General features: G+C 39.5%; 1 protein-coding gene across 2 annotated transcripts in view; it reads left to right on the top strand.

Annotated features, from left to right (window-relative positions):
* Nucleotides 1–305: 305 nt before the first annotated feature.
* The window catches only part of SCAF11 (SR-related CTD associated factor 11), a 41,982-nt gene continuing 14,848 nt past the window's right edge, over nt 306–27,439 (top strand). Inside the window, exons 1-9 of one of the 2 annotated variants that reach the window (XM_042872448.1) lie at nt 306–401; nt 5,845–6,029; nt 10,509–10,585; nt 11,419–11,573; nt 20,174–20,251; nt 21,714–21,811; nt 22,879–22,946; nt 23,552–23,598; nt 26,482–26,588. In XM_042872448.1, coding sequence (XP_042728382.1) covers nt 10,525–10,585; nt 11,419–11,573; nt 20,174–20,251; nt 21,714–21,811; nt 22,879–22,946; nt 23,552–23,598; nt 26,482–26,588 — 614 coding nt within the window. In that variant the 5' untranslated portion in view covers nt 306–401; nt 5,845–6,029; nt 10,509–10,524. Of the gene's footprint in view, nt 402–797; nt 899–5,844; nt 6,030–10,508; nt 10,586–11,418; nt 11,574–20,173; nt 20,252–21,713; nt 21,812–22,878; nt 22,947–23,551; nt 23,599–26,481; nt 26,589–27,439 lie in introns of those variants that run through there. The other variant, XM_042872449.1, reaches the window with a different exon arrangement.

Raw genomic sequence — 27,439 nt, 5'->3', positions numbered from 1 at the left:
AGATGACGTCACTGCACTCCGACACTGCATTGCTCCGCACTGCACTGCTCCCCGAACCCGCGCCGCCAGCAGGAGGCGCCCCCGCCCGCCACCAGGCGGCGAGTCACGTGTTCCTCCGTCCCCCGCCCCTCCCCCCTTCAAGTGGCGCTGGAGGACCTTTCCCATAATGCTCTCTCGGCCGCGCCGCCACGCTGTTCATTCCTCACTTCCTCCCGAAGCGGAAGACGGCAGAACAGTGCCCCCGCGCGGCCCCCGCCGGCGCTGCCCCTCGGCCGCGCGGACATGTGGCCCGGCGGCCGCTGAGCCAGCCCCGGCCCTGCCCTGACGGCCCTCCGCGGGGCGGGGGAAGCGGAGCCTCCGCTCCATGGTGGTGACCGCCCTGGAGGACGCCGCGGCGCCAGGTAAACAGCGGCGGGTTCATCCCGGTGCTCCACCGCCGCTCGGAGCCCGCCCGCTCCCTCCGCGGCCCGGGGGGCGGGACCCAAGCACGGCTCCGACGGAACCTTCCCGGGGTCTTCGGGACGGGACGCGCGACCTCGGGAGGACAAAGGGGCGCCCCGGGGTCGCCTGTTCGGAGCGGCCGGAGGGGAGTGCTACCGGGGCGGGAGGAGGAGCGGCCCCCGGCGGGTTCACGTGGAGCGTAGCGGCGAACAAAGCTCCTCCGTCCGGCGGGAAGCGTGCCGCCAGCGGGCCCGGAGCGCGCGTTGGCGGAAGTTGCGTGGAGTGACCGACATCGGCGCGGCTCCTCCGGTTGTGTGCGGAGCGGCGGGACCCGTTTGGGGAACGCGGTGTGCGGCTTGCGGCTCTTCGTGAGCGCTGAGCGGCATCGGCGGGCTGCGCGGAGCTCCACGCTGACAGCCCGTCTCCGCCTTGGTAACTTTGAAACGGGACAATTCGGGTAAGGCCGATCCCGCTCCCTTCCCTCCCATGATGCTTTTGTGTCACGCGGCGAGTCGACCGCGAGTTGTTAATGAGAACGCGATAAGGCGGGAGGGCGGAGCGGTTCGTTAAGAGCAGTGCCTGGGCTCTGCCGCCGGGAAGAACCGCCTCCTGAAAACGTGCACAAACCGATATGGTCGCTCAAGCCGTAGTCGTTGAACGGATCGGAACGGCTCTGCTGATTGAATAACCCTTCTTAAGGATTTGGGGCTCGGGTGACCTTAAAGGGAAGTCCTGTTAGCTTCGTGGCTCGTGTTACACTTCTGAATCGTTAACGTAGTGAGTGCTTAACTCTCCTTTGGATCGTAGGGAGCGGTAGTTTAGCTTAGTGAAGCGGCGAGCATCCAAAGCTTCTTGTCACGGGAAAGCAATGGGGAAAGTCTCTAGTCAGTTCACCATAGTTTCTTTCCTTCTTAACGTAAGCAGTGATTTCCTTGAATGAAATGGCAAAGTGACTAAAAAATGCTGCGATTTAATTGATTAAATCAAAATTTAAGCATTTATTTTTGTTGTTTAACTGGGAAGCCGTATTTAGAAATGCACAAAAATGCTCCTGCCCTGTGGAGAGGAGTTGGAAGTGATTCCAGTGACTTCTTTTAGAGATTTTAGGAGTATTAAGGTTTTTGTTTGTTTTCCTCAGAGGAGATGAAATGTGGGAGGGGGAAGGGCTTTTTAGGCTTTTACATGAAGTCGCAATGTTGGGCTTCTGCACATTTCTTCAGTAGCTCACAGTTGCTAATGTGGTAAGTTCTAGAGTAGTAAATGGACCAAATAAGAAATATACAGGATTTTTTCCATGGTTCACTTGCTTTAAAGTTACTCGTGAGTAGGCAGAATGGACAGTAAATTTGTCTTTACAAAAACAGAAAATCACTTTGAGAGAGAGATCAAGAAAGAGTGTTTTTCAGACCTTCTTTGTAAACAGTAAAGCTGCAATCACTACTTTATCTCAGGCTCAGATCATATTCAAGATTGGGAATGCTTCTCTAGGAATTTAGTGAGGTTTTTGTGCTTTAGTGTACAGTGCTCAAAGCACAGTATGTGATGGTTGTTGAGTTAGCCTCAATATGAAGATGTAAGTTTATGTTCTGTGGTTATGTAGCTGTCCCTTCTGAAACATCCAGGAGATAAAGATTCTTTTGCTCTCACCTGACTGAAGTTTGAATAGCATCATATGTGTGAGTTCTGGCCTTTGCCTTGCAGATGGTTCTGCTCATGATATGGAGTGCTTTGGTTACAAACGTGTTTTTACCTGTTACAGGAATTCTTTGCGGAATGCTCTCAGTCTTCCATCATGCTGAACATAGTAAAATGTGTAAAACCTATTTAAAGTCTGCTATATAATGTCCTTCCACTTCAGTTTTGCTGTAAATAAGTTGCACTCTAGTTCCTACTGACATCTGAACTGATTCTTTAGTGCAACGTTTTGTATGAATGAATTCTAAAATGGTTTATCTGCCAAACTGCTGAAGAGGAAAATAGCTTTTATACATATCAGAACTGTTCTTATTGTCTTTATTTGCCTATCTTGCAAATGTGGAGATAATATGCCTTAAAGTTTCTCCTGTAGCCATAAATCTCAGAGGTTTCTAATGTGCATGTTACATAAAGAGTACTTCAGAACAAGGGCTGGTTCATGGCTTTTCAGCAGCGTTGGTACACTTTATTTCATCTGTACGTATCTGCCTTACCTGGAAGAGTAGTGAGCTCGTGCTGAGAGGATATGAGCATGGTGATTATTTTCAAGCCTGTGGTGAGGCTACAGAAACAGCTTACAAGCTGTGAACATCACTTTCTGGCTCTGAGGGTTGGACCAAACGCGCGTGGTTCCTTTGGGTAGGAACTTGGCTGTGGTCATGAAATAAATTGGGGGGTTGCAGCTGCTGGAAGGTGAATGCTTGTTTGCCTTTCTGTTCCTTGAAGGTGCTGCTCTGCTATTCTGCAGCTATCCATCCCATCTCTACACATAGGCTAGGCAGTGTGCCAGAGGCCTAGTGACTGTTGGAGGGACTCTCAAAGGTTGAATATGCACAATCTGTGTTTCAGTAGCCCGTACCAGGTCCAACCAACAGTTCTTCCCTGTGAGGAGGTTTTTATTTTAGAGTTTTATTTCTTTGTTTGTTTGTTTTTAAAACCCATTACTTCTAGAAACATACTGCTTTCCTACAGCTTATATTTATGACACTTCTGATTGTTTCTCCAACTGAAATTCTTAAGAGAAGCTAATTAAACTTAACCGAATGTGGAAGTTGTCATTTTTAGGCTGGCAGAATTGTTCACTGATATGACAAAGGATGATCAAAATACTGTGTTTGATTATCTATGAAGTAGGCAAAATTAGAATATATTTTATATTTGATGCAGCTATGAACAACTATGCATGCAGCCATAGGTATGTGAGTGTCTGCATGTTACATCTGTGTATGTAGTGCTGACGTGAATATTTTCATCCATTTTCTTTTTATGGATCAGTGCTTTCTCACAAATTGTCTTGATGAAACACTGGTGTTACCCTTCTTCCCCAGGAGAGCACACAGTTTGAGTTTTAACTTTTTGGGTATTATTTGGTCGGTCTTCTGTAAAGCAAATTTTTGTCTGCTTCTCGTGTATTTGTGGTTAAAGAGGTTTGAGGATAACTTGGTTAATGGTCTGTGCATTAGGTCACAGTTTGGTATATGGAACAACCAGTGTGCAGTGTCTACCATCACAGCAAACATGTGCAGGTAATGTTTTAATTTCGTTCTGTGGCCGGTGGCATTCTTACATTTGAGATTATTTCATATTTCTTCACTCCCGTGGTATCAAGTAGAATACTGAAGAAGTCTTCTAGAAGCAGTTTCCAGAAGCCAAGTGCTGTGGCAAACTGCAGTATCTGATCACTTCTTTGAGGCACTAGCAGTAATGGCTGTCTTAGTGCACTCGATGTAAGGATTGGTGAGCTCCCACTAAAATGCACTTGCTCTGACTTTAAGTACCACTTAACTGTGGATTTTCCTTCAGAAGTACTGTTGTGAATTAGTCAACTTGGCTGATGCTCCTAGTGTTCGGAATTATTGCTGGCATCAAGTGAGTTAACACCTGTGTTCCTACTTGGCTTTTGTTTGACTGGCAGCTCTAACAACAAAGATATATCCAGATGCTGGTGGATTTCAAGTTCTCACATAAGTCCATCCATACCTTTATCAGCAGCACAGTGCTGCAGCAGTGAACGCTTCTTTCTACCTTTGGTGTTCCACAGGAGAAGTGGAAAACTTGAAATGAAATGGAGCCATAATGATACTCGATGCTTGTGTTCTCACAACAGATGAGCAGTGTTAATTGGACTGCTTGAACGAATTACTTGGGTGATTGTGAAGATCCAGGAGGGGGAGAGGAGGAAATACTCTGCTTTCTATACAGCTGCTGAATAAGCGCTTCTGTGCAGTTTAGCTTTTCTTGAATGTTCTTAGTTTGCTACTTGTGACACAAAAGGTGGTGGCCCCTGTGGACAGGTAGGTGTAACAGAAAGTAATTGCAAGTCCCGTGAAACAATTGAAAAGCTGTCTGTTAGGTCTGAACTCCCTAGGATTTCAAGATGTTGCTAAATTAAGATACCTTAGCAAAGAAGGTAAAGTATATCCTTCACTCTAGATCAATATAATTGTGATTCTTCAATGTAGATTTTTATGCTCAAGTCTGGCTTTTCCCACTTTCATGGCAAATAGTTCCTGTTACATTTTGTCTGTCGCTATCAGCATCAAGGAAACCTTCTCACACTCCTTCTATTCAGCTGCGTTTTTTAGCTTGTTTTAGCTATCTTGAAAGTGATCACTGAGTCAGAACCGTGAAAGCAAGTGAACAGTAATTGCAACTGCTTACTCCCCATCTGTCTTACTACTTCTCAATTGGCATCTAATGCCTTGTTCTACAAATACCATAGGAGATTTTCTGCAAAATACAGTGGTGCTCAAAACCGTTTCAATTGTCATGATAAAAGCCTTTGTAAGCTCTTTATTTTTACACCTATTCCCAAAAGCAAAGCATTTCTGGTGCAAGATTTATAAGAGGTCTTTGACCTATGCTTATAAAATACTGCTATTCAAAGTGAAAAGGATCTTGAGGGCTGTGTTTTTGACATCTTAGCTTTCACATAATATTTTTCTAAGAGCATGCTTTGTGAGGCAAAACGTGTGTTTGAATGGCCATGTTACTTTCTTTGTCTTTTTGATTTGCTTTTAAATCAGTGTCTGAACACTTGCAAGCTGAAATTACTTCTTACAGAAACTCAGCTTTTCACAGCTACTAAAAGAGCATATGGTATCATAAATGCTTTATCTGATCTTTAAAATAAAAGAGCAGCAGACTTTTAATGGGGGACTCAGTTCTGTATAGTTCTAACAAGAGCATGGGTATGGTTCTGTGCAGTCTTTTGCATGTTTCCATTGAAGTAAATCCATAAAATGCTACGTGAGTCGGTGGGTTTCATAATTCTAGTATGTTGTATTAGCTTTATGTGTGAATGTCTGTATGAATTTTGCAATCCTTTTTCCTTCTACAGCTGAAAGGCCTTAGCTTTTCCAGTTTTCACTGTCTTTGCAAGGTCTTTTTAGTTCATCTCCTGCATGCCTGCAGTTTAAATCCAGCTCCTTGGGCGTGTTCAGGATGTTATTAAGAAACATAAAGATGTCTTCCTGGTTTCTTTAGCATCAGAGAAGTGATTGCAGCAAGTCCTGCTGTGTTGCCATAGCACTGGCTGAAGTATGTTCATTCATCTTGTGGGAATGTTGCGTGTGCAGTGTAGCAATGGGACAGGAACTTCAAGTTAGTAGTGTATGCTGAACACGGATCTAGTTTATGGGGGAAAAGTAAATAGAATGACTAACGAAGTTTGAGTAAATGTAGTTTTGTTTTTTTTTTTTTTTCCAGGTTTTTGACATGGCTGGGTTTGGAAGAGTTGCTTGTGTGGCAAGAATATACTTGGCCTCAGTGACCTACTGCCACGTATCTGCTCTCTGGTGGAAAGCATGAAAATATTGATGTTTCCAAGCGGGTAGAAAAAAAGCACTTTTTAACTGCTCTTGGAAACGACTGAGCCATTTCTGCTGGCTGTGGTATGTAATACTAACCCTGCTGGGTGCAGAAGTGTACGTGTGGCTAAGGACCTCCAGCAGCAAGAGACAGACTTAAGTGTTTGTGCTGATTTGGTGTAGTTGCTTGAGCTGTGTGTACCATAACAGTAGTGTCTAACTGCAATTAGTTCCTGTTATTTGTAAATCTCAATTTCACACAATTTAGTCATAGGTTACTTAGCAGAAACTCCTTATTGCTGACTTGTACACTTCGAGAGAGTGTTACGTGGCCTGTTTTCTACTGCTTGCTTGTTTATTTCTGTTATGTCTGTCACTGTGCTTGAGTGTTCTGTCAGCAGCATATGGAACAAGTACAATGCTTATTGCCTAGTATTGAAAATAATAGTTTTGGAAAGCAAAATGGAACAGTCTTAACTTCTGTGAATATAGTTTTCATCATCTTGTATTAGTCTTCAGAACCTTCTGTTCATCCTTGTTACTCTAAATGAGCCCGCTTCTGCATGTGGGCAATTAGCTGTGGCTCCATGACACGCATTAAACCCAGGGAGCATTTGTTCTGTCTTAGAGCTGATGTGGGCCAAGCTGTAAATTTCTGTGAAGATTAGGGATTTGTCTTTTGATTCAGAACACTTCTGGAAAGCAGTGTTATGAATGGCAGTTTTATTGCAGCAGCATTATTCCAATGCCTAGGGAAGATCTGTGACTTTTGTCCTCAATACTTCTGCATCCTCAGGAGCTGCCAGAGACTTGGCTACAGCATGGTTTGTTGCCTGTCAGAGCAGAAAGGGGTTTTTCTTACAAACCTGAGAAGTTTGGCTGAAGAACCAGAAGGGATATAACGTAGCTCTGAATTACAAGTTAGGTATTAGCTGTGAATATATACATCGAATGAAATGAGACTGTGCTGTTACAACTTCCAAAATTATTTTTTTCCTTGCTGGCTAACAGGTCTAGCTTCATTTAGTTCTTAGACTGTGAACTAGGTTTACCTAAGCACTGGCCATCTTGGTAGTCAGTGGTCAGCCTGAATGTACCAGTGGTGCAGAGTTGGCACTTTTTTTAACTTCATGAGCTTCCTCATAAAGTGAGGCTCAGCTGTGTGATAGCACAGTCTGTACTGGTGTATAGGGTAACTTTCTTCAGTGTGTTTTCGATGGATATTTGGAAGAGAATTGGTTTTAGGGATTTTGGTCGAACATGATACCTTTCCTACCTTGCAGAAATGCCAGTGTTTGTGTGGATTGTCCCAGAAGCTATGTTAATGCTTGTGATTCTGTTGAGCAGCACCTCTTGAGCTCAGCAGGCTTGGTGCCATGATCGGTGCCCTGGGGAGCCCATTGCAGTTCCTGACTGAGTTGGCCATATTGGTGTATCCTTCTAGGGAGAAAGTTGGACAAGTCTCAGCTATTCCAGCACCTTGCTGCCATCAGAAGAGAAGGTCCTGTTTTATCTTTTCACTCACCCATTCTGTTCTTTGCTGTTTTTTGGCACGTTTGGCTCTTAGTTAGCTGAGCCTGCTCACTATCACTGTTGGTGAGAAACAGAGCTGCTGCTTTTGGTGGCTGCCAGCTTTTAGATTAATTGTCTTGGATAATTGTATCCTTAGAGGGTTTGGATGGACTTTTAAAATCAGCAGTGTCTCCTTGCCTGAATAGCTCTGATTCTTTAGACTCTGAGTCTACATAAATAGGCTTAAACCACCTATAGAGAAGAGCTGTTCCTTTGTTAGAGTTGGTTTCTTGCTTTGTGTTTGTTGGTTCTATGACATTCCTCTTGTGAATGAAGGCAAGGTGCAAGTCAAACAGACCATAAGTAAAGATCCTCTTTATAAGGTCTCCTTTGAGAGTGCCTGTTGGTTCTGTTTTTAAGAAGTTCTGCAAAAAGGAATAAATCCAGGATAAGTGCTTCCAGATTCCCAGTTCAGTCCTCAATTATTGAAGGGCAAACAACATTACTGTGGTGTCACTTGAAACGCATCAACCTTTCAGGTACTATAGACAACTGGCAAGTTTTTCCAAATAAAAGAGAACTGGAGGTTCTTGATGTATGCTTGGGAACACCCAATAGTTTCTTCTTACAGGATACGCGTTGTTAAGTGATAGGTGAAAAGCTTTTCAAATGTTCAGCTGCCACTGGAAATGCCATTTCCTCAGCCCATCTCTAGGATGGTCCAGGGCTAAAGTTCTTAAGATGTTCATCAGCAGTTGGATGTCAGCCTTCCAGTGGTCCGCAGATCATGGTGGGTCCATATGGAGATATCTAGAGGATGCTCTGTGTCCTATCATGACTTACTGAACTTTGTTTTTGCACACGTCTAATTATCAGGATGCTTTTTCCATTAAAAATATGCTTGCTGAGGGAAGAGTCTTAAACCTTCCAAGGTTTCTTAAAGACCATCAAAATGCATAGGGCTGGACAGAGCCCTGCTTCATACTACCCAAAAAAAGATGGAAATAGAGGATGTTACTGTCATCTTCTAAACCAAGTGTGTTCCCATACATTGCACGAGTGTCTGATTATTGTTTCAGCTTTGGAACTCTTTTGAGTTATTAAATGAAAATGGAAGTAGTAGACATTCTCTTTAACATACAATGTTTTATGTAAACAGAGCAGTCAAAACAGATCACTCCTCTAAGTTCAAATGCATCGTGTGTCTAAATTGAGAGATCATATACAAATGTTTCCTGAGTTTTGTCCCCTAAGGCAGCAAGAATACACTCGTGTTGGGCATCATTTTGTGCTTGCTTACTGGAGATTTTGTTGGGCCATCTTGATTTCTGTCCTCCTTCTAAAATAAACAAGCGTTACTTTTGTCTAGACGGGTCCATAGACCATTACTGGAGGATGTCTATATCTAGTTATTGCAATTTGTTTGCTGGGTGTACAGAAAGTCCTGAAAAGAAACAAAAGTATGATGACTTCATGTGTCAGTTGTTGTATCACTATAAATGCACCACTGTTCGTTTCCTTAGATATTTTTTTTTGTTTTATTCTTCCTTCCTTCTCCCCACCAACTTGAATAACGTGATCCTTTGGGGGAGAATTTAAGAAGTAGTTTGTAGTGGGAGCATTGATGGTATTAGGATTCAAACTACAGATTTCTAATTAGTTTCACAGTTCTGACCATTTCTTTAGTAAACTATGTTTAGGACACATAGATTAGAGCCCTGATTTCTTGGACTGCCTACAAAAGCAGGGAATGTGTGATATAATGGCTATCTGTGATCATCTCATTTCTCAATTGTTTTTTTGTTTTTTTTAAGAGGGATCATTAAAACACTTGCTACTGCAAAGATCAAACAATAAAGATTCGATCAGAAGAAAAGTTTTAGGAGGCAAATTCTGCCTCTCCCACTACCAGATATCCAGGTAGCAAAGCAAAAACCAGTGTAGCTTTTATGCAACAGAGATTTAGCTGACAAATGTGATGGTGATGCTCTCAGCTCTTCCTGCTTTTTCTGGTAAAGCCATTAAAGAGCAGGGCTTGAGATACCAGTAAGTTTGCCTCAGGTCTGAGTGCTTATATAGTAAATCTTGTTCATTGTCATTCAGTCATTTGTGAAGCTTTAATTTGTCCTTTTAAATAATAAATTTAAAAAGCTTTATAAAGTTCAGAACAAAGTTGCTGGTCCTGTAGAGCTGTTGGATTGGAACTTCAGGTGCTTATAGCATGTCCAGTGTGACCACAGGGTTTGAAATGCAAGAGATTCAGACCTCAGTGTAAATGTTTTTCCAAGCGTATTTCATTCTGCATGTTGTAGAGAAGTCATCCAAAGAACACACACTTGCTGCTTAATTGAGCAGTATATCAAGTTTTTTCAACCTCTGTGAAATGGATCTGAAGGATCTTCTGTCCATGCTATTCTTCCATACAACTCCTTTGGATACCTCTTAAAAGGATGGTCCTTGCTTTTCCTGTTGCTTCACTGACAAACACAGGTGAAATGGTCTCTTGTTTGATATTACAGCTCTCCCTTCTTTCCTGGATGTTAATAGTTCCAAATGCAAACAAAAGCAAGAAGGAAGCAAATACAAGCTGCTTTCATTTTGCTCCCTTGCAACAACTGCTGTGATGCTAGGGGTGAAAAGCAACCAATTCTTCTCGTTCTTCAGCACTTAATTTGGTTGCTTCGACCATTTATGAAGGACAATTTAAGTAGGTTATTTACTGCAATGTTAAACGGAGTGATTTGCGTAGAATCTTAGTAATGTGTTTAACTTTCAAAAGTTAAAGCACTGTTGGCAGTCTTAAAATGTGCAAAAACTTTGCATTTGTTGCACGAAAAACAGTTTTAAAGTTGGAAGAACCAGTTGCTAGACAGCATTAATGATACTCATAAAAGACAAACAGTGTAAATGATGTGTATCTGACTCTTAATGTTGTGTGTTTCTACTCTACAAAGTGTAATGAAATTGAGAGCGCTCATTATTTCCATAGTGGGCATTTTTATCTTCAAGTTGCAGCATAAATGAACTGTGTAAACTGTTTCTGTTTTCCAGACTACTTTGTAAGAAGATGAGGAACAAAAAGCAGTGCATTCAAGATACAGAAGGTCAAAAGCACGAAGGCATGGAAGGTAAAGTCTGTGTATAAAAGCATCCGAGTTGTATTATTCAAGTTCAAGCTGTGAAAGGTTAGATTTTGAATTTGTTCCTGAATTGGTATGCTGCTTGTTCTGAAAGTTGTGTAAACGTAACCACTGCTTCAACATAATATTTTTCTTCAGCCTTTGAAGTGCACTTGTCCTTTCCTGTGAATTCTGGATTTCACTTGTTGATTTCTAATAGCAGGGCAAAAATAGGAATGGCAATTGTTATTAAAAAAATAATTAACTTAGAGTGAAAACCATTGAAGAATGGTTCTTGTCACAGTTGGTATTATAAAACTATTTCCAATATAAATAAAAAATGCTTCCATTTTTGTTAAATGTACGTTATTAGATATTAAATATCTGAGGATGTTTGGATTAAAGTAGTTCTTAAAGTAGAAAACTGAAGGGAAAGAATGTATATGCAAAGATGAATAGATGATATGCTGGAGTAATGTATTTTGTGGATACAGTGAATTATATGAGGAGCTTTCAGAAGAGCAGTAAGTAAATGACTTCATAGTCAGTGGGAAATACTTTGTGATGCTTTCCTAATTCTAGTAGTCCTAGGGCTAACTTTCCTTTGTTTTAATGGCAAATCATGGCACAGCATTCTAAGAAATGTTGTATGATATTTTTCACCTGGAATAGCTTGTAACTTTTCCTCTTGTCAGCACGTTGACTGCAGTAGACTTGAAAATCTGATTAGTTTTCTTCTCTCTAATAAAATATGGTTGTATTTTATTACCTTATTACTGAAATCTACAAGGACTTTGTTTCAAAAACAGACAAAAATTCTAAGTGAATGTTAATAATACCAGGTGAAGAAACAGAAGAAAGCTGTTCCTGTTCTACTTTATTACATGACGGTGACACATGCCCCATCTGTCTGAACTGCCTTCTGGAACAGGAGATTGGTTTTCCTGAGAACTGTAGTCATGCTTTCTGCATGACTTGTATTCTTAAATGGGCTGAGGTAAGACTGAAAAGCAAACTGTGTGTTGTTTTTCTGTTATTAAGCTGTACTGTGTCCAATAGTTATAGATTTTTATTTTTTTAAGAAAGTTACACTGTCTAACTTCATACAGAAGTGTCTGAATGACCAGCTTGTAAATATCAGTGGGAAACTTTCTGCTTAATGTGATGTATTACTTTGTGGTAGGCTTTTACTAGGTATCATGCCTTATTAATGGTTTAAGGAGTTTAAGGAACAGTAAAAAAGCAACGATGGCTGTCTGAAAAATCAGATAGTATTATGTACATGTCATAATACTGCAGCGTCAGTCAAGCTTAATCTTATTTACTTACGTGCTGCTTCGCACACTATGAGCTCTTAGGGCTGAAGCCAGTTGGTTTTCCTGTTAGTTTACAATACAAGTCTGATAACATCATGACTTTTCTAGAATACTCCTGAAAGGCTTGAGCGATATTCAGAATTTTTTAAAATATATTATTTAATAACTAGATGACCTGTACCTCTGTAGATAGGGCTGGAACCTTTAAGTTGCTTGTTTGAACAAATTCTTGTTCATCCTTCTGTTTAATCAAAGATGATCAGAGGATGGAGCACCTCCCCTCTGAAGATAGGCTGAGGTAGTTGGGCTTGTTCTGGAGGACAGCCTGGAGAAAAGAAGGCTGTGGGGTGACCTCATTGCAGCCTTTCAGTACCTAAAGGGAGCCTACAAACAGCAGGGGAATCAACTCTTTGAAAGGGTAGATAACTGCAGGACAAGGGGAAATGGTTTTAAGTTGAGAGAGGGAAGATTTAGGTTGGATGTCAAGGGAAGTTCTTTACAGAGAGAGTGGTGAGATGCTGGAACAGGCTGCCCAGAGAGGTTGTGGATGCCCTGTCCCTGGTGGTGTTCAAGGATGGATGGGGCCCTGGGCAGCCTGGTCTGGTATTAAATGGGGAGGTTGGTAGCCCTGCATGTGGCAGGGGGGTTGGAGCTTGATGATTCTTGAGGTCCCTTCCAACCCTGGCGGTTCTGTGATTCTGTCCCCTTGTTCCTCCTTTCTGTTTAATCCTTTTTCATCCTATGTGCCTTGTAAGCAATGCATTAAGTCTTTGGGTTGCTACTTTGTCTTTCTTTTGTGCTTTTGAATAGGTTGTTACAGAAGACACTTTCTTTGCAATAGATTTCTTCTGCAGTAAATGGTTATTTTAGTTTATCCTTTAGAAAGGTTGTTGTGTGTGTACCTATATGTGTAAGATGTGTATGTACTCTTCAACCAACTTAATTTTTGTGCTCTTTTATTATCAAAGGTAGACAGTATCACAGATCATTTCTTAAGATTTTATGTGGTCTTCAGACTATCAAAAATTATTGGATGAAATCTGGCTTGTAATCACAGAACAGGTGACAAACTTTAAGTCTCCTATTGCCAGATTTTCTGTTCTGCAAGTGATTAATTGTAATGCTTTTGTTTAGCAGTGAACAGGAAATTCTCATACACAATTTTATCCCGACTTCCTTAGCTGGTAGTTGTTATGGCAATCAGCACTGACGTTACAGAGAAAGCATTACAGTAGGCTGAAGGCTTGCTGCTGCATTCCAGTGTGTTCACGGTGAGCTGAAAAGCATCTGATAGACAATGAGGAAAACAACTTTTTGTTCTGTATCGTTCACTTGCCATCTCTTAAATTTGTTGTCATGTCAAATTTATTTTGGCATGAAATGCTATAGAAGTAGAATAAAAGTAACTTCTGCTCTTCAGAGTTTACACGTGAACTGGATCTGTTGCTGCAGAAATATGGGGATTGTTTTTAATGCTGTAGAGGGCTTATGCTGCTTCTTTCCACATGTGATATCTAATGGGTAAAACCACCCAGCCTTCCTCTGGTTCTGGACCTTTTCAGTGCGTGAAACTGCATTGCCTAAAGTGATAATTCAGTTTTTAAGTGCTTTGAAAGCTCTCTGATAAACGTGAAGAGGCTTTGCCTCTGAGGAGGTGAGGTTTTATAGCTTGGACTGACAGCAAAAATTACAAGCACGTGTCCACTTGAAGTGTGCTGGTGCTGTGTGTTAATAAATAGTACATAAATAAATAGTTCTCTTCTTTTTGAGAAACTTGTTACATAAGGCTTGCTTTCTCTGCTAGTTTTTGTTAATGATCAATCAAGAACTAAAGAATTAACAAAACAGTCATTTTTAAGTCCTTTGGAATAATTAAGATATCAAAACTACCTGCTCATTTAAAAATATGTTACCAGGTGCTGTTTAAGGAGTGGATATTCTTTCTTGAATATAAATAGGTTTCATGAGAGTTTTACTTTTTCTGTGAGCACTGGAGAACAGTTAAAAATAAAAAGCCTAAAACTCTCAAAGGTTTTGCTTGATGTTTACATTCTCGTGGTGCTGTTATGTAACTACAACTGTATGCTCAATGACCTTACTAGCAATCTGTGTTCAAGTTGGACATTTTCCTATCCTGTGTTGCATCTGGTTTGAAATGTAACTGTACATAATCAAATTGTACATGATCATTGTTTTTTTTCTGATAATTTATGGCTTTTATGTGTGCCTGTGTAGATCCTAACTGAAAATGGGGCAGCTAGGCAGGTGGTAAGGCTATTTGCAATTTTGCTTTTCAAATTGTGGAAGATGTCCAGTATTACAGCTCCAGGGACGTGCGCTGTGCCAGCAGGTTTTCTTACTGCAGTCAGCAGCCATACTGCTCTGAAGATCGTACTTTTTAAGAAGATGTTAGGGGTTTTTTTTGTTCCTTCTAAGTGAATAACTGCTGATTGATTCCATGGACTAAAATACATATTTGCCACAGAACACAGGATACATTAACTCCCAGTGATTAAACATGAATATGTAGTAGCACTGCAGTTTAGTTAGTTAAACTCCTCTATTCTATTAAAGTCATCTTTTGTGCTTCTGACCGTGCTAACTGGTGCTCTCCTTTTAATTGCTCCTGGACTGGTGAAGTGGCAGGGAGTGTTCTCAGTAAGCGTGCAGAGACAAGCATAAGTGTCATTCATCCTCTGCTTGCTGTCACTCACCTCTGTAAGCTAGCACCGTAATTTACTAATGTAGACTTTGAAGCTTGAGGCTTTTGTCTTTCAGTATGGCTGTTAGACAGTCTTACAGAGTACGGAGAACTTAAATGCCTCGATCTGAAGCTAAAGCTGTTAGACTCAGCATTCAGTGAGAGTGCTGAAGGAAAGTGTAAGGGTTACCTTCAGTGTAAGGAATGCATGCATGATAATATTGTTCTGCCTACATAAAAGCTCCTCTAGAGTCTTCAAATACCATCAGTATGGTTGTGTTACATCAACAGAAGTAATTGTGTGCATGTTCCCTGTCTGGTACAAGTAAAAGCAGGTCAAAATTATAGATGGGTAAGCATGTATTCTGGTTTCCAGGAGAGGTCTGAATGCATTTAAATAAAGCTTAAAGGAGGTTGACTAGGTATTTATGTCTATCGGATAGCAAGAGTATCTGCAAAATCACCTCCACTAAGACAGCTTCTGTAGCAGCAAGGTTATCCTTCCTGCCTGCATGCATTCGAGGAGAACTCTTAGCTGTTTTGTATTCTAGCCAAAGGTGACAGTTTTAAGTTAGGGGACATAAAACATTTACTCTTCTTTTCTGTAGATGTTTTAACTTCCTTCTGTTCTTCAGACTGCTAATAAATATGCTGAATAATTGTTCTTCTAGTATTTTTTTCTTATGAGCAGTCATGAGAGGAAGAGTGTTGAAAAAAGATTTAACATTTTCTGTTTTATCAACATTACTGTGCAAGAGATAAGTTGACCTTTTATTTTTTTATTCTTTTAGTGGCCCTTCCCTAGTAAACATATCTCTCCTAATCTTTGTTCCTGGCTTCTCTCATTTGTTTTTTTTCTTATTTGGAGAGTTTGGAAATGGAGTGCATTTAGCTGTAAGTTCTCCAAAGCTTTGGGGCACATTTAAGAAAGCAGCTAATGTGGCATCATGTTCCACAGTGATCTGCTGTAGTGCAAAGCAGTGTGAGCAGTACTAGGGTTATATGCATGAACTGAATATGCAGTGTGTTCAAAGAAGCCGTGAGCCTGAAAACTTAAATATGAAAAAAGCTTCTTGTTTGAGGTCATGAATACATAGGCTGTGGATCTGAGGGAAGACTTCTTTAAAGTCATTGTGGAAAACCTAGGCTTTTTTTTCCCCAACTACACATTCTTTTCAAATTACACGTTCTCTGATACATCTTTTTCTTGGCAGATTTATCGAGTGAAGTACGTTCATGCCACAGCTTACAAATCTGTTAGGGAGGTACAGCATAAAACTGCATGAATGTTTCTGAGCATGGGTTGAAGTTCTCCCTGTGAGACAGTATCAAAGAAAGTACAGTGACATAGTAGTTCTTCATCATAATTTTACAAATCCTTACAGGTCATAAGTGATTTTATCCTTTCCCAAAGACAGCCACTATTCCATTAATACTTGTCAGTCTAACATGGCATATAAGAGCAACAAATGATTACTTTGGATAAGAAGTAAAAGCTCCCAGCTGGAATGCCTTTAGTAGAGAAAAAACAGCTATTTACATAGTAACTAATTAGTGTGTTGATTAGATATTGAGACTGGAATCTCTGTTCTTATGTGCTCTGTATCTTCATTTACAGCAGTGATATTTTTGGAAAAAAAGAAAAAAGCTTCAAAAGTTACAGTACTTTTTCTAAAGCATGGCTACAGAAGTTTTGGAAGCTTGTGTGTGTGTGTGTGTGTGTGTGTAGGTTTGTTGCTTGGAGTTTTTATTATTGTTTTAGGTAAACTGAAAAAAGTCATCCTGGGTTCTGACTTGTTTCTAGAAAATGCAAGTGTATTTCCTGATGTCATCTTTTCATCCAGATGTAAAGAGATGTCTCACTGCATGTCACATTGTGGTGTCTTGTATCACTGGAGATGGAAGCAGAGTTGTTGAGGAATGTTTCCGGAACTGTTTGGGTTAATTTGAACTTGTTTGAGTAGCTTTCTAAAAATTCCCAAGACCTGTAACTGCTGCAGCCTTTGTCTTCATCACGTTGTTCAAATGCTGTTTGAAGTGATGCTGTTAAAAGTAAGGGACGCTTTGTCTTTCAGATTAGAGGTTGCTGTTTTGTGGTAGCAGTTTAAAGAACACTGAATACCAAGTTACACCTGTAGAGCTAAAGCAGGATTTTGCTAGAGGATCATCAGAAGCAATTAAAATACTATTGAATGTGTTTTCAGGGAACTTCAGAACAGGAGCAGATGTGCAGGTGCTTTTCAGGGAGTTACAGCTCCATGAACACTTACTGTTGATACTGTTGTGCTGTATGAAGATAATTGTTCAGATATTGCAGGCTACGTGAGAGAAGGGGTTGCTGCAGAGTTACCAGTTCAAACATGGAAGCTGCAAGGTATTTTCATGTAGAGAGTAAAACAGGGATTTTGAACAGCATGCTGAGTTACCTTCTCTAAGTAGTATTGGGAATAGAACTTGTAAGTATTGGCTGTGTGATTATATTAAATACGTGTTCTTTTTTGTTCCAAGTTTTACATATCTATGTTAAATTATGATATTGTATGGAATTGTAATTCTTCTAAGGTTGTGATACACACACCCTGTTCTGGCCAATAAAAGTGACAGCTACTGTGTGGACTTGTTCTGTATCAATGGCTATTTTTCTCAAGTATTTTTCCCCCCCAAAAGGATAGTGTACATTCATCGTTGTTCGTAATGTTTCTTGGATAGAAACTCAGCAGAGAGGATGGGCTGACTTGCCTTGAATAAAAGGATGTCTTGTCACCTTTGTTCACCGAGCCATCTTTTCAATATAAATAACGACAGAAAGATGAAAGAAATAACAATAGGGATGAGTAGAAGGCAACCGTTCTTCCTACTTTCTTATTGTAAAGGTGTAGCCATCTTTTCTTACCCCCCAACTTCGTCCTGTAGCGTAAGTTTAGCCTCGCTATTGGGAAAAAGGACAATTTTTTTGTTGCTTCCAATTCCACTGATGCGTTTATAGAAAAGTGTAGTATAGACAAAGAAACCTGGATTTCTTCATGGCTGCAGGCAGTTGTACCCAGCTGGGGAGCACAGGGCAGTGGTGTACTTGACTGTCCTGTCTTTCTGGAATTTCACTTGAGAATTCTCTTGAGATGTTTTGCAAACTGTCAGATATTGCTAGAGCTATGAAAAGCAAGTGGGTAGGAGTAGAAAAAACATCTAGTCTTTCTGAACATATCTGAGCCTTACTGTAGCTTCTGATTCTTCCAGATTGTTTTCCTCTCTTTCTGCTTCTTATAACCATGTGTAACTGTTAAGCATTTCTCCAGGAAAAACTGGTCATGTAAAAGTGAACTCTTTCCTAGTGGAGTAAAAATGCTTGTCACTTGAACTGCTGCTAGTAACACTTAGCATTCTACGATATGTCATTGCTGTGAATGAACATAACTTACCATGATGTAAACTTGTGAGCACAACTTAATGTTCATGTGTAAATTCAATGTCAGAACAGATTGTCTTTCAAAAACTGAACTTCCAGTTAACCAAAATCCAGAAATAGGACCAAGAATTACTAGGAAAACTGTGCCTCCTCCTGTCTGTGGCAGTCATAGATATGTGTATGAATGGAAATACCTACTGAGAAGTTTGCAGCAGGTTCATACTGCCAGATATGCCAGCTGAGCACCACGTTACTGCAGGGCAGCTGTATGTTCACTGCAGGACAAAAACTGTTGTAATCTGAGCCTTTAGGGATCTTGCTTAATTGCCCAGTATGCTAATTTTAACACAGCAGGAACAATCAAAAAATCCCACAATAGGGGAAACAGCTTTTAGTTGGAATAAAATTCTGGAGCTTCATAAGGAGGAGGTAAGGACTTATCCTGTTCAAAAACTTGTTCATGCAAGTATCATGTCTGCTGGGGTTTTTTTAGCTGTTTTTTTTTCTTAATTCAGTTCAACTTTTCTGTCTACTTCAATTGAAATTGGAAGCTGTTCAAATGCTCAAGGTTTGGGGACTGAGTTACATGAATCATAAGGAAGTTGAGGAGTCTGAAATTGAGAAAGGAAGAGAATCAGCTGGAAAATGAAAAGTCCTGATGAAAAGACTAGAAATTCATCACTGAACTTCAGGGCAGAGTTCACATGCAAGTTTCTCGTAATTGCTCATGCAGTTGTAATACTACATCTTACTTGCATAAATAAAAAGTAGGGTTAAAGTTCTCTTAAGAGTGGAAAAAATACACTTTGTATATTGGTTCTTGTATAGTGAGTTAATTAGAGCTGAAGGCTTTATGTTGAGTTTTGTGTTTGCATTTGTTTGGTTTTTGTGGTTGTTTTTTTTTTTTTTTAAAGACTTCAGAACTGCTCTGCTAATGGCTCCTAAAGTGAAGGGAGGGGGTGACCAACAGACATGTATATGGAATTAAATGAATAAATGATTCTGTAGCAGCAAAAGCTACTATCTTGTTCCATATGGATTTCTCTGCGAGTGGATTCTGTCACCCAGCGGAGCCAAGTTTCAGTTGAATTTTCTATTGCTATTAATATTTTATTGTTCTGAGTGTAACTGTAGGATGAAGTACCCTTCTGTTTCATTCTTTTGCAAAGTGTTTTGTAAAACTTGAGTTATTTTAAATATGGGAGTCAGTTCTCTTCGTAGACTGCGAAAAGGGGAGAAGTAGTGCATTCACATAAATGCATAAGTGGAGCAAAGGTGTTATCCTGTGTGCTTTTTATCAGAAAACTGGACAGATATTACAGGAAAGGTTGTGGAAGGGGATTGACTCTGGTTTTAGCTTGTTGCTTTTTTTCTGCTCTTTCACCTCCATTGGTGTGAATTTTTGGATGGTGGGCTGTTTGGAGTTCTGGTGTTGTTCTGGTGTTGTTTTTTTTCTTTAGTTACATTGCTGCCAGTGCTACTAAATAATAGAGTGTCCGTTTGCACTGTTGCTCATTGAACTTGAGGGAGGAACAGATAAGCGCAAGAAGATAATTACATCTTGAACACTTGCTGGCAATGTGCAATAAACCAGCAGTGCATTGTAATTCTTGACTGTATGTGGAAACTTTCTAATGTTTTGTTGCTTCTGGGTCAGTATTGGAAGTGCCACAATGTAGTAGACAGCAAAGGTTAAATATGAAAAGTCCTAAATAGGCAGCAGAGAATTGTGAAAACAACGCGCTGGTGGCAGAAAGGTTGGGAAGTTTGAACAGAGATCAAAGCAGTACTGACTGGCAGGGAATGACTTGTTTGATTTCTGTTAAAAAGATAGTGCTGGATTTAAAAGCTGAATAGCTCAGACATCAGGAGATGTGCCAGTGAGCTCCACACTTGTTAGAGGACTGAAATTGAGAAGTGAAACTGCTCTGTATGACATCTGCCTCCACCTACGTCCTGTAGTTATGTACTGTTTTATTCCTAATGTTTGTTAGTATTCTGTGCTCAGCATTAGGGAATGAGGACGTTTGTGCACTGGTATAAAACCAGCATTACCTACCAGGGATTTAACTTCCTGTTGTTCTGTTAGTTACTATATTGTTGAATAAAAATACCAAAGCCTGAGATTTTTCATAGCTTACTATAGATTTTTAATGGGAAAAATAATTTTTCAGACACAGGCTTCGTGTCCTATTGATCGCAGACCATTTCGAGCAGTATGTCAGCTTGGTGCTTTAGAAGATCAGAGGAAGGTATGTTTTGGGCCTGCTTTTTCTTACATAGCTTCAGTTGTATTAATGTGTGAGTTATGCTGCAGCCTTTTATTCTGATGTCTGTGTTAAATAAGACTCCCTAATGAAATAATTACAGCTGTAATGTTTATATTAGGCACTTGAAGCTAGGAATTGCTCTAATAATTTTTTTCAAACAAAATGTTTACAGTAATAATAATCATAATGTTGTTATTGGTGCTGCGTACTGTTTTTGAACATTCCTGATACGTTCAGGAATAGAACCACAGTAATTGGCCTCCAAGTACTTTTTTAAACTAGGTTATGTAAACAAGTGCTGTATTAATAAGCATGTGATCTTGTATATTCTTTTTAGCTAAGAGAAATCTTACATGTTCATGGTCTCCAGGAACAAAAACTAATGAATGAAGGAGGAATCGGTTAATACTAAGCCTTGCTGAGCCTAAATTTCTGAATCTTTTCATCTTCCAGTTCTTCTGAAAATAGACTATTTTGGAAACGTGTATGGAAGGATGCTGACATTTTTATGCACAGTTTGAGGTTCTGTGGTAAAACTGTGAAGCTGCTGGCTTTGCTTTTGGTCATGCTTTGGAAACAGGCTCCTCCTGGCCATTTCTTGTGATTCTAGAGCCCCAGGTACTCAACTGCTGAGCAACAAGGTGACAGCTGCGGCTGCTTCCTTCTCAGCAGAAGCCATATGTAGCACGTTCTGTTGTTTTTATTTCTGAACAACCACAGCAGCAGCTGAAGACAGATGAACTGAAGTTTTCATTTGGAAGAGTTTCAGGGCCTTATCAAAATCTGGTTTGAAGGGGTTTTGTTCACAGATCTGCACTATGAAAAGCAGACAAGGAGGAAGGGCCCTACTCTGAAAAAGAGCAGCCGGGACAGATGGAAGGTGTACTGAGAACTGTTGATGTAGTGGTCAGTGTTAGCGGGAGAGATGTCAGCACGTGGGCAGCTTGTCCATCATGATATTCATGAGTAGAACACTAACAGCTTCCAAAATAACACAGTTGAGATTCCAGAAAAAGGAAATATTAGATGTCTATTGAGAGAAATGGAAAGCCATTTATATAGCCAATAATAGAAATAGAAATAGCCAACGAAGTAACTTTGTCGTTGCAAAAATTTCATTACCAAATTTTCAGTGAGGGGTAGTAGTACGTAGATGAGATCCTTGCTGTGGCAGGCTGAATGTTCAGGGGTTCTGATGCTGTGGAATTACTGTGCGTCTCTGGCATAGTCAGCATACGTATCAAGGTGAAGATTTTTTCATTTAATGGAGGAAGAAGCTTACAAGTCTGTGAACTGCAAGATGAAGAAAGCAATAATCTGAGAGTAGTTCCAACTTCTTCTGTTTGAGCTTATTTTTGTGTAGACCTTAAGAGAACTTGAATACATTTAAAGCCTATGTTTACTAAGGTTTCTAGTCTGGACTGACTTCATTTTTTCAATGCAGATTCAGGTAGAAAAACAGCAAAAGAGAAAGAAAGATGAGGAGTACTGTACCTGGAATAAGGAAAAATATAGCCATGCAAAGATAAGAAGATTCCTGAGGTTGGTATTGCACTTAATATAGGGCATTCTAATTTGAATTATCAAAAATTGAAGTTGAAATCTTACAGAAATGTACAGCCTGGAATTAAAATAGTTTTTTAAAAGTTTGTCTAAAAATGAACTGTTTTCCACCCATGGTAGTTGAGCTGCTACTACTATTGCTGCTGTAATTTCATCTTAAATACTCTTGTAATCAATAAGTATGGAGCAATGTATTTCTTACTTGAGATCTGAAATAGTTCTTTTGTCAGATTTCCTTGGGAAAGAAAAAATCATTAATTTTGGATAAGGTTTTATGTGTAAAACATGTTTCAGCCATCTTATATTGAATATAATTAATTATATAATATAATTGAATATATTGAATAGGCCAGCCCTTTTTTCTTGCGTATTATTAACATTAATGATGTTCTTTTTTGCCATAAAACAGCTGCAGCCTACAGCTTTTTTCATTCTAGTGAGTTTGAGAGGAAGGTGTGGAAATGGTGCTCCTGTTTTGAAAAAAATTGTTTCTCACATTTGTTGTATTGCATGAGAAGATTGAGATTACACAGATAAATGTCACTAAATACTGATAATTTAAAGTCACTGTTTCATTGAGTTTGTGATGTACACAGAGTCCTTGAGATAAGACTTCACTACAGAAAAGATAACTGAAAGTAAATTACCTTTCTTTTTTTTAACTATTGCTAGAAAAGATTGTTTCACCTCTCTGAATCACTCTTGACTTCTGTATTCTTTTAATACTTACATCAGCCAGTTGTGACACCTTTCACAGGTTTTCCATGAAATCAAGCAAGGTTAACCATTCAGATTTAACACAGAAAATTATATTTTGTTGTGCAAATGGATTTTTTTTCTATCCTTAACCTTTTTAAAGCACTTCAGCATTTAATACGTGGAAAATGATGTACAGGATACAAGGTTAGGTGTTAATAGCAGTCAGAATATTGGTTTATGAGCATAAAAATTATTTGAATCAGAAACTGATTTTGAGTGTATAAACTCATAGTTTAGGTACGCCCTGAATGTTGCTGCTTTTGTAATGTCTTCTGTTAATGTTGCAGAAGAGCTGTGTGCTCAGACAGAGGGTCCTTAGCAGCAAAATTGAGGAAAGTTGTGAAGAAGAAATGCAGTAAGTTGTTATATGTTCTCTGTTTGCTAAAATTGCTGGGTTTTATTGTGCAACTCTTGAAGTACTTTTCTTGATGTGCTTACTTTTTTGGTATATTATTACTATTGTTTATATTTGCACATATAAACCTAATGCCAGGGAATTGAAGCTGGGAAGTACAAAGCTGCAATATCAGAAAGTGCTGTACTGGCTTCACTGGTAAAACTCCCTTTTCCACTTCAGTCACAGAGGAATTGTATTTAGTTTCAGTATAAGATCATTTTAGATGACTTGTTGCTGACACACAGCTAATGATAAGCAAAAACCAAAAAGTTTATTTTTACTGAAAGTGCAGAAACAAGAAGCTCTGAGCAGTATTATGAGGCTCAGTTGACAGGCACTGTTCTGTGTATTCAGAACTTCTGAAAGTAAGCAAGTATCACAAGAAATGAGAAGTAGTTGATGTATGAAAGATTATTGTGACAGTTTTACTGGAGTTGTGTAAGCACATTGCAGATCATCTTGGGATACGTTTTTAGTAGCATCTGGTTGTGCTAACACTTTTAATGAACAATTAAAAACTGAAATGTTAAAGTCTAGATCACAGTTCTGCTTATTTCACACAGGTAGTCTTTTGTCTGACAAACAAAACAAGAAAGCTCTGTCTGTGAAGGTAAGCAAGGTTGGTTCTGATAATGAAACATTTGTAAACTTTTTTTTCAGGAAGGCATCTTTCAAACAGCATCTCGCCCTATTTTTAAGTTCATTAATTCCAGAATGATGCAAAACTGTTTAGTTTATATTGCTATGTTGTGAAAGAAGTGATGAGAATACATAGTATGATGTTCTCTCTCTCTCAGACATTTTTGAGGTGGTAAATATTTTCATTTAGATTAGGATGTCACATTTAAAATACTGTAACTACCCTACTTTCATCTTTATTCATCAAAAGAAGGGTGGGATCAGCTACAACTGTTAACCTAAGTATCATTATGTGAAGGATATGAGAATTTCCATTATTTTTTATGAAAATTTGAAAAGTAGTAACTAACCAATTTGTTAGGAATAAGCCATGGACATTCTAGTTTGCATTAAGTTCATTTTTAATAGGAGTTTTCTATGTGAATGCTGGTTTTCCTAGGCTTCTTTTTTTTATTTTTCTTATTTTTGTTCATAATTTTTAGCCTATAATACATGTTCTAAGTGGAATTTTTAAGCACCTACAAAAGTTCTGTTGTTTGATTTCCGCTTTCCCTCCTTTCAGAAATATTTCAGGTTTCAGGTTAGGGGTCTGGGGCACCTCCCCTATGAAGACAGGCTGAGGGAGCTGGCCTTGTTCAGCCTGGAGAAAAGAAGGCTGCAGAGTGACCTCATTGCAGCCTTTCAGTACCTAAAGGGAGCTTACAGACAGGAGGGGAATCAACTCTTTGAAAGGGTTGATAACTGCAGGACAAGGGGAAATGGTTTTAAGTCGAGGGAGGGAAAATTTAGGTTGGGTGACAGGGAAATTCTTTACAGAGAGAGTGGTGAGGTGCTGGAACAGGCTGCCCAGAGAGGCTGTGGATGCCCCATCCCTGGAGGTGTTCAAGGCCAGGTTGGATGGGGCCCTGGGCAGCCTGGTCTAGTATTAAATGGGGAGGTTGGTGGCCCTGCATGTGGCAGGGGGGTTGGAGATTCATGATCCTTGAGGTCCCTTCCAACCCTGGCCATTCTGTGATTCTGTCTCAACTTAGTGATGAGGGCTTTCCTGATCATGGTAAGCTAACCTTTAAATTTGTTTGCATGAGGTAGTTGTGGGTAATTGATTTCATTTTAGAATCATAGAATCCTTAGAATTCAAAGGGATTTTTAAGGCCATCTCTGACTCCCCTGTGGTGAATAGGGACAGCACAGCTAGGTCAGGTTGCTCCGAGGCCAGTCCCCAGCCTGGCCTTGAAAGTCTCCTGGGACAGGGCATCCACCACATCTCTGAAGTGTGAGTGTTGGTGTTCACTGTTTTGTCTTACCTGAAGTTTAAAAATTGAGAGGAAGAACTCTTCAGGTCCTTATTTTGCGTGCTGCCTTGTTGCATGTGTTGTAGGGGCAGGTACTATAGCATGCAGCATTCTGTAGCTGCTGACCCTTATACATATCTCATCCTTGGCCACCGTAATTATAAGGCTGTCTTTAGCCCCAGCCTCCCCTTCCTAAGTTAGGTATTTAAAATTTTTGTTAATGTTCCCAGTTAGAGTTAACATTGCTTTTCACTGATTTGAAGAGGTTTAGGACTGGGAGGGTGGTGCTTGGTAGTAAATCAAGCACTAATTTGGTTTTGAGGTTGGTCAGTACTTCTGTATCTAACTTCTGTGATTTATTGTACCAGTTAGTAGCATTGTCTCGCAGTATAGATTATAAAAAAATCTGAATAAAGAGAAGTAAAACTTGGGAGGACATACAGTGCTTAATTTAATTATCCAGTGTGCATTCAACATTTGAAAGGAAGCACTCATTTACTAACTGCACTTAATGGAAATATCTGTGGAACAGTTGGAAACCTTTTTTTTTTTTTTTTATGATGGAGATGAAAATGCTGATGTTCAAAACCAGAGCATCTTTAAAACATTTTTAAAACAGCTTTTTAGGAGAAACTTACTGCGATAAAATGGATAATGGTACAGTAAGCTGGCTTTCTGTGCCTGAGTTTCATAGAGCATGTAGAAAGTGACTACATACTTGAGACATAAATAATGTATGTCTTACAAAGTTTATTTTTCTTTGGAGTAAATATTTTCTGTAAGTTCCCATCTTAAAATATGGATGATGGGGAATGAATAGGAATGTCTCAGTCAAATTCCAGCTGACGTTAGCCCTTGAGGTGATAGGATACGTGGCAAAAGCAGGTCACTGTAGATTAGTGTGTCAGTCTGGGAGCTGTCTAGAGGATTATTGTTCAGGGCCTTTTTTGTAGCCAGCCCAATGCACAGCAGCAGATTCAAGCTGTTTACTGATCACAGTGCAAGAAGCAGTGCACTAGCATGCAGTGGTTTGTTAGGTATTGTTAACTCCTGAAATGAAAAGTGGTATCTGTTGAGATATAAAGGTGATTCTGAGGATTTTTTCTGTGTGAGGGTGCAGTAAACAGACATACCATTTAATCTGGAATTTTCTAATTCTATCTAAATGTAAAGAAGAATCCCAGCTGCTCATATGTTTTCTTTAGATCAAGCATGCAATGAGCAGAAGGGATTTGTCTGAAGATCTTTGCTGTGGTTCATTAGGTAGCAGAAACGGGTATTGTGAAGCAGGAAATATTGGGCTCATTTATGTATGATTTCTATATGAAGCACTAAGGATTTTACTATGAACAGTCTGCAAAAATGATTTTTATTTGCAGAGTGCATGCTAAGTTTCTTTTTTGTTTTTTTCAGTCTCAAAATTCCCATTTGATGTGATGGCAAATGGTACTAATGCTGAGCCTGCTTTTTCTGAGCTGAAGTGTAGCTGACATTTAATTTCAATGCATGGTTGTGTATTAAATGCTAATCATTCCATTTTGCATGTTCCTGTTTTTTTGTAGACGAGAAGACAGACCTGCTGGAATGAGTGCTTCAGGACTAGTTTCCATAGTGCCCTTCCAGCCAATGGTAGCAGTGAAGAATCCTTTCTTAGCTGTAGAAATGACTGGTTAGTGTACACCAATGCTCAAAATAAACTTTGAGTTACTGTATTGTAGATACTGTAGCTCCTTCTGCTTCTATCTGTATGTTACTGCCTTGCAATATTTTGAAGTTTTACTGCTTTTATATCTGTTACAAATCAGCAGTTAAAAAAAGATGAACGTTTGCAAGCATTTCAAAATGAGTACAGTTAAATCAACATCCCAATATCTGCTGTGTATTCAGCATAAAATATTTAAGATTGTGCTCTTGATTTCATTGATTTAATAGGAATTTAGCTCACATTTCAAGTCCTTGAAAAATTGAAGCCTGGAGTAGAAGAGGGCTAGTCCTGTTATTACTAGAGCAGTTAGTAAAACAGCTAGCAATAAATCTCCTGTTATGTAGCAGAAACAATTGTGGCTTTTCATTGTTTGGTGTCTCCAGGAGGAGCACTTTGAATGTACACAAACTAATTTTGCATAATGAGTAGCTAAGGAGCACAAGAAATTTTTTTTAAAAGGAGAAAAAGAGTAGCTGAGGAGTAGTGTAACATTATTTGGACAATATGGCCTCATAAAAAGAATACTGTTAGTATGTTTTCAGCAGTTTGTTAGTGAAAAATCCATAAATGGAAAATATGCAATACATATAAAAGAGGTGCAAAGTTTTCAGCAAAGTTTTCACCTTCTTTCAGCTCTCCAGAACACACATTTTGTATCCTATTTTGCATTTTCTCACCTAAAAGTGTATTTACTACTTCAGTTATCCTTGCAATGACTGCTTTTCCCTTCAAACTGTGTATGTATATATTTGCATCATAGCTGCTGAAAGTTATAATACAGTTATAATACAGTTATAATACAGTTATAATACAGT

The sequence above is a fragment of the Lagopus leucura genome, unplaced genomic scaffold (genome assembly GCF_019238085.1).
Source record: "Lagopus leucura isolate 7727_CA_CO unplaced genomic scaffold, USGS_WTPT01 Super-Scaffold_100008, whole genome shotgun sequence".
NCBI lineage: Eukaryota > Metazoa > Chordata > Aves > Galliformes > Phasianidae > Lagopus > Lagopus leucura.
Note: the sequence above shows the minus strand (reverse complement) of the source record. Positions and strands in the feature narration are given on the sequence as shown.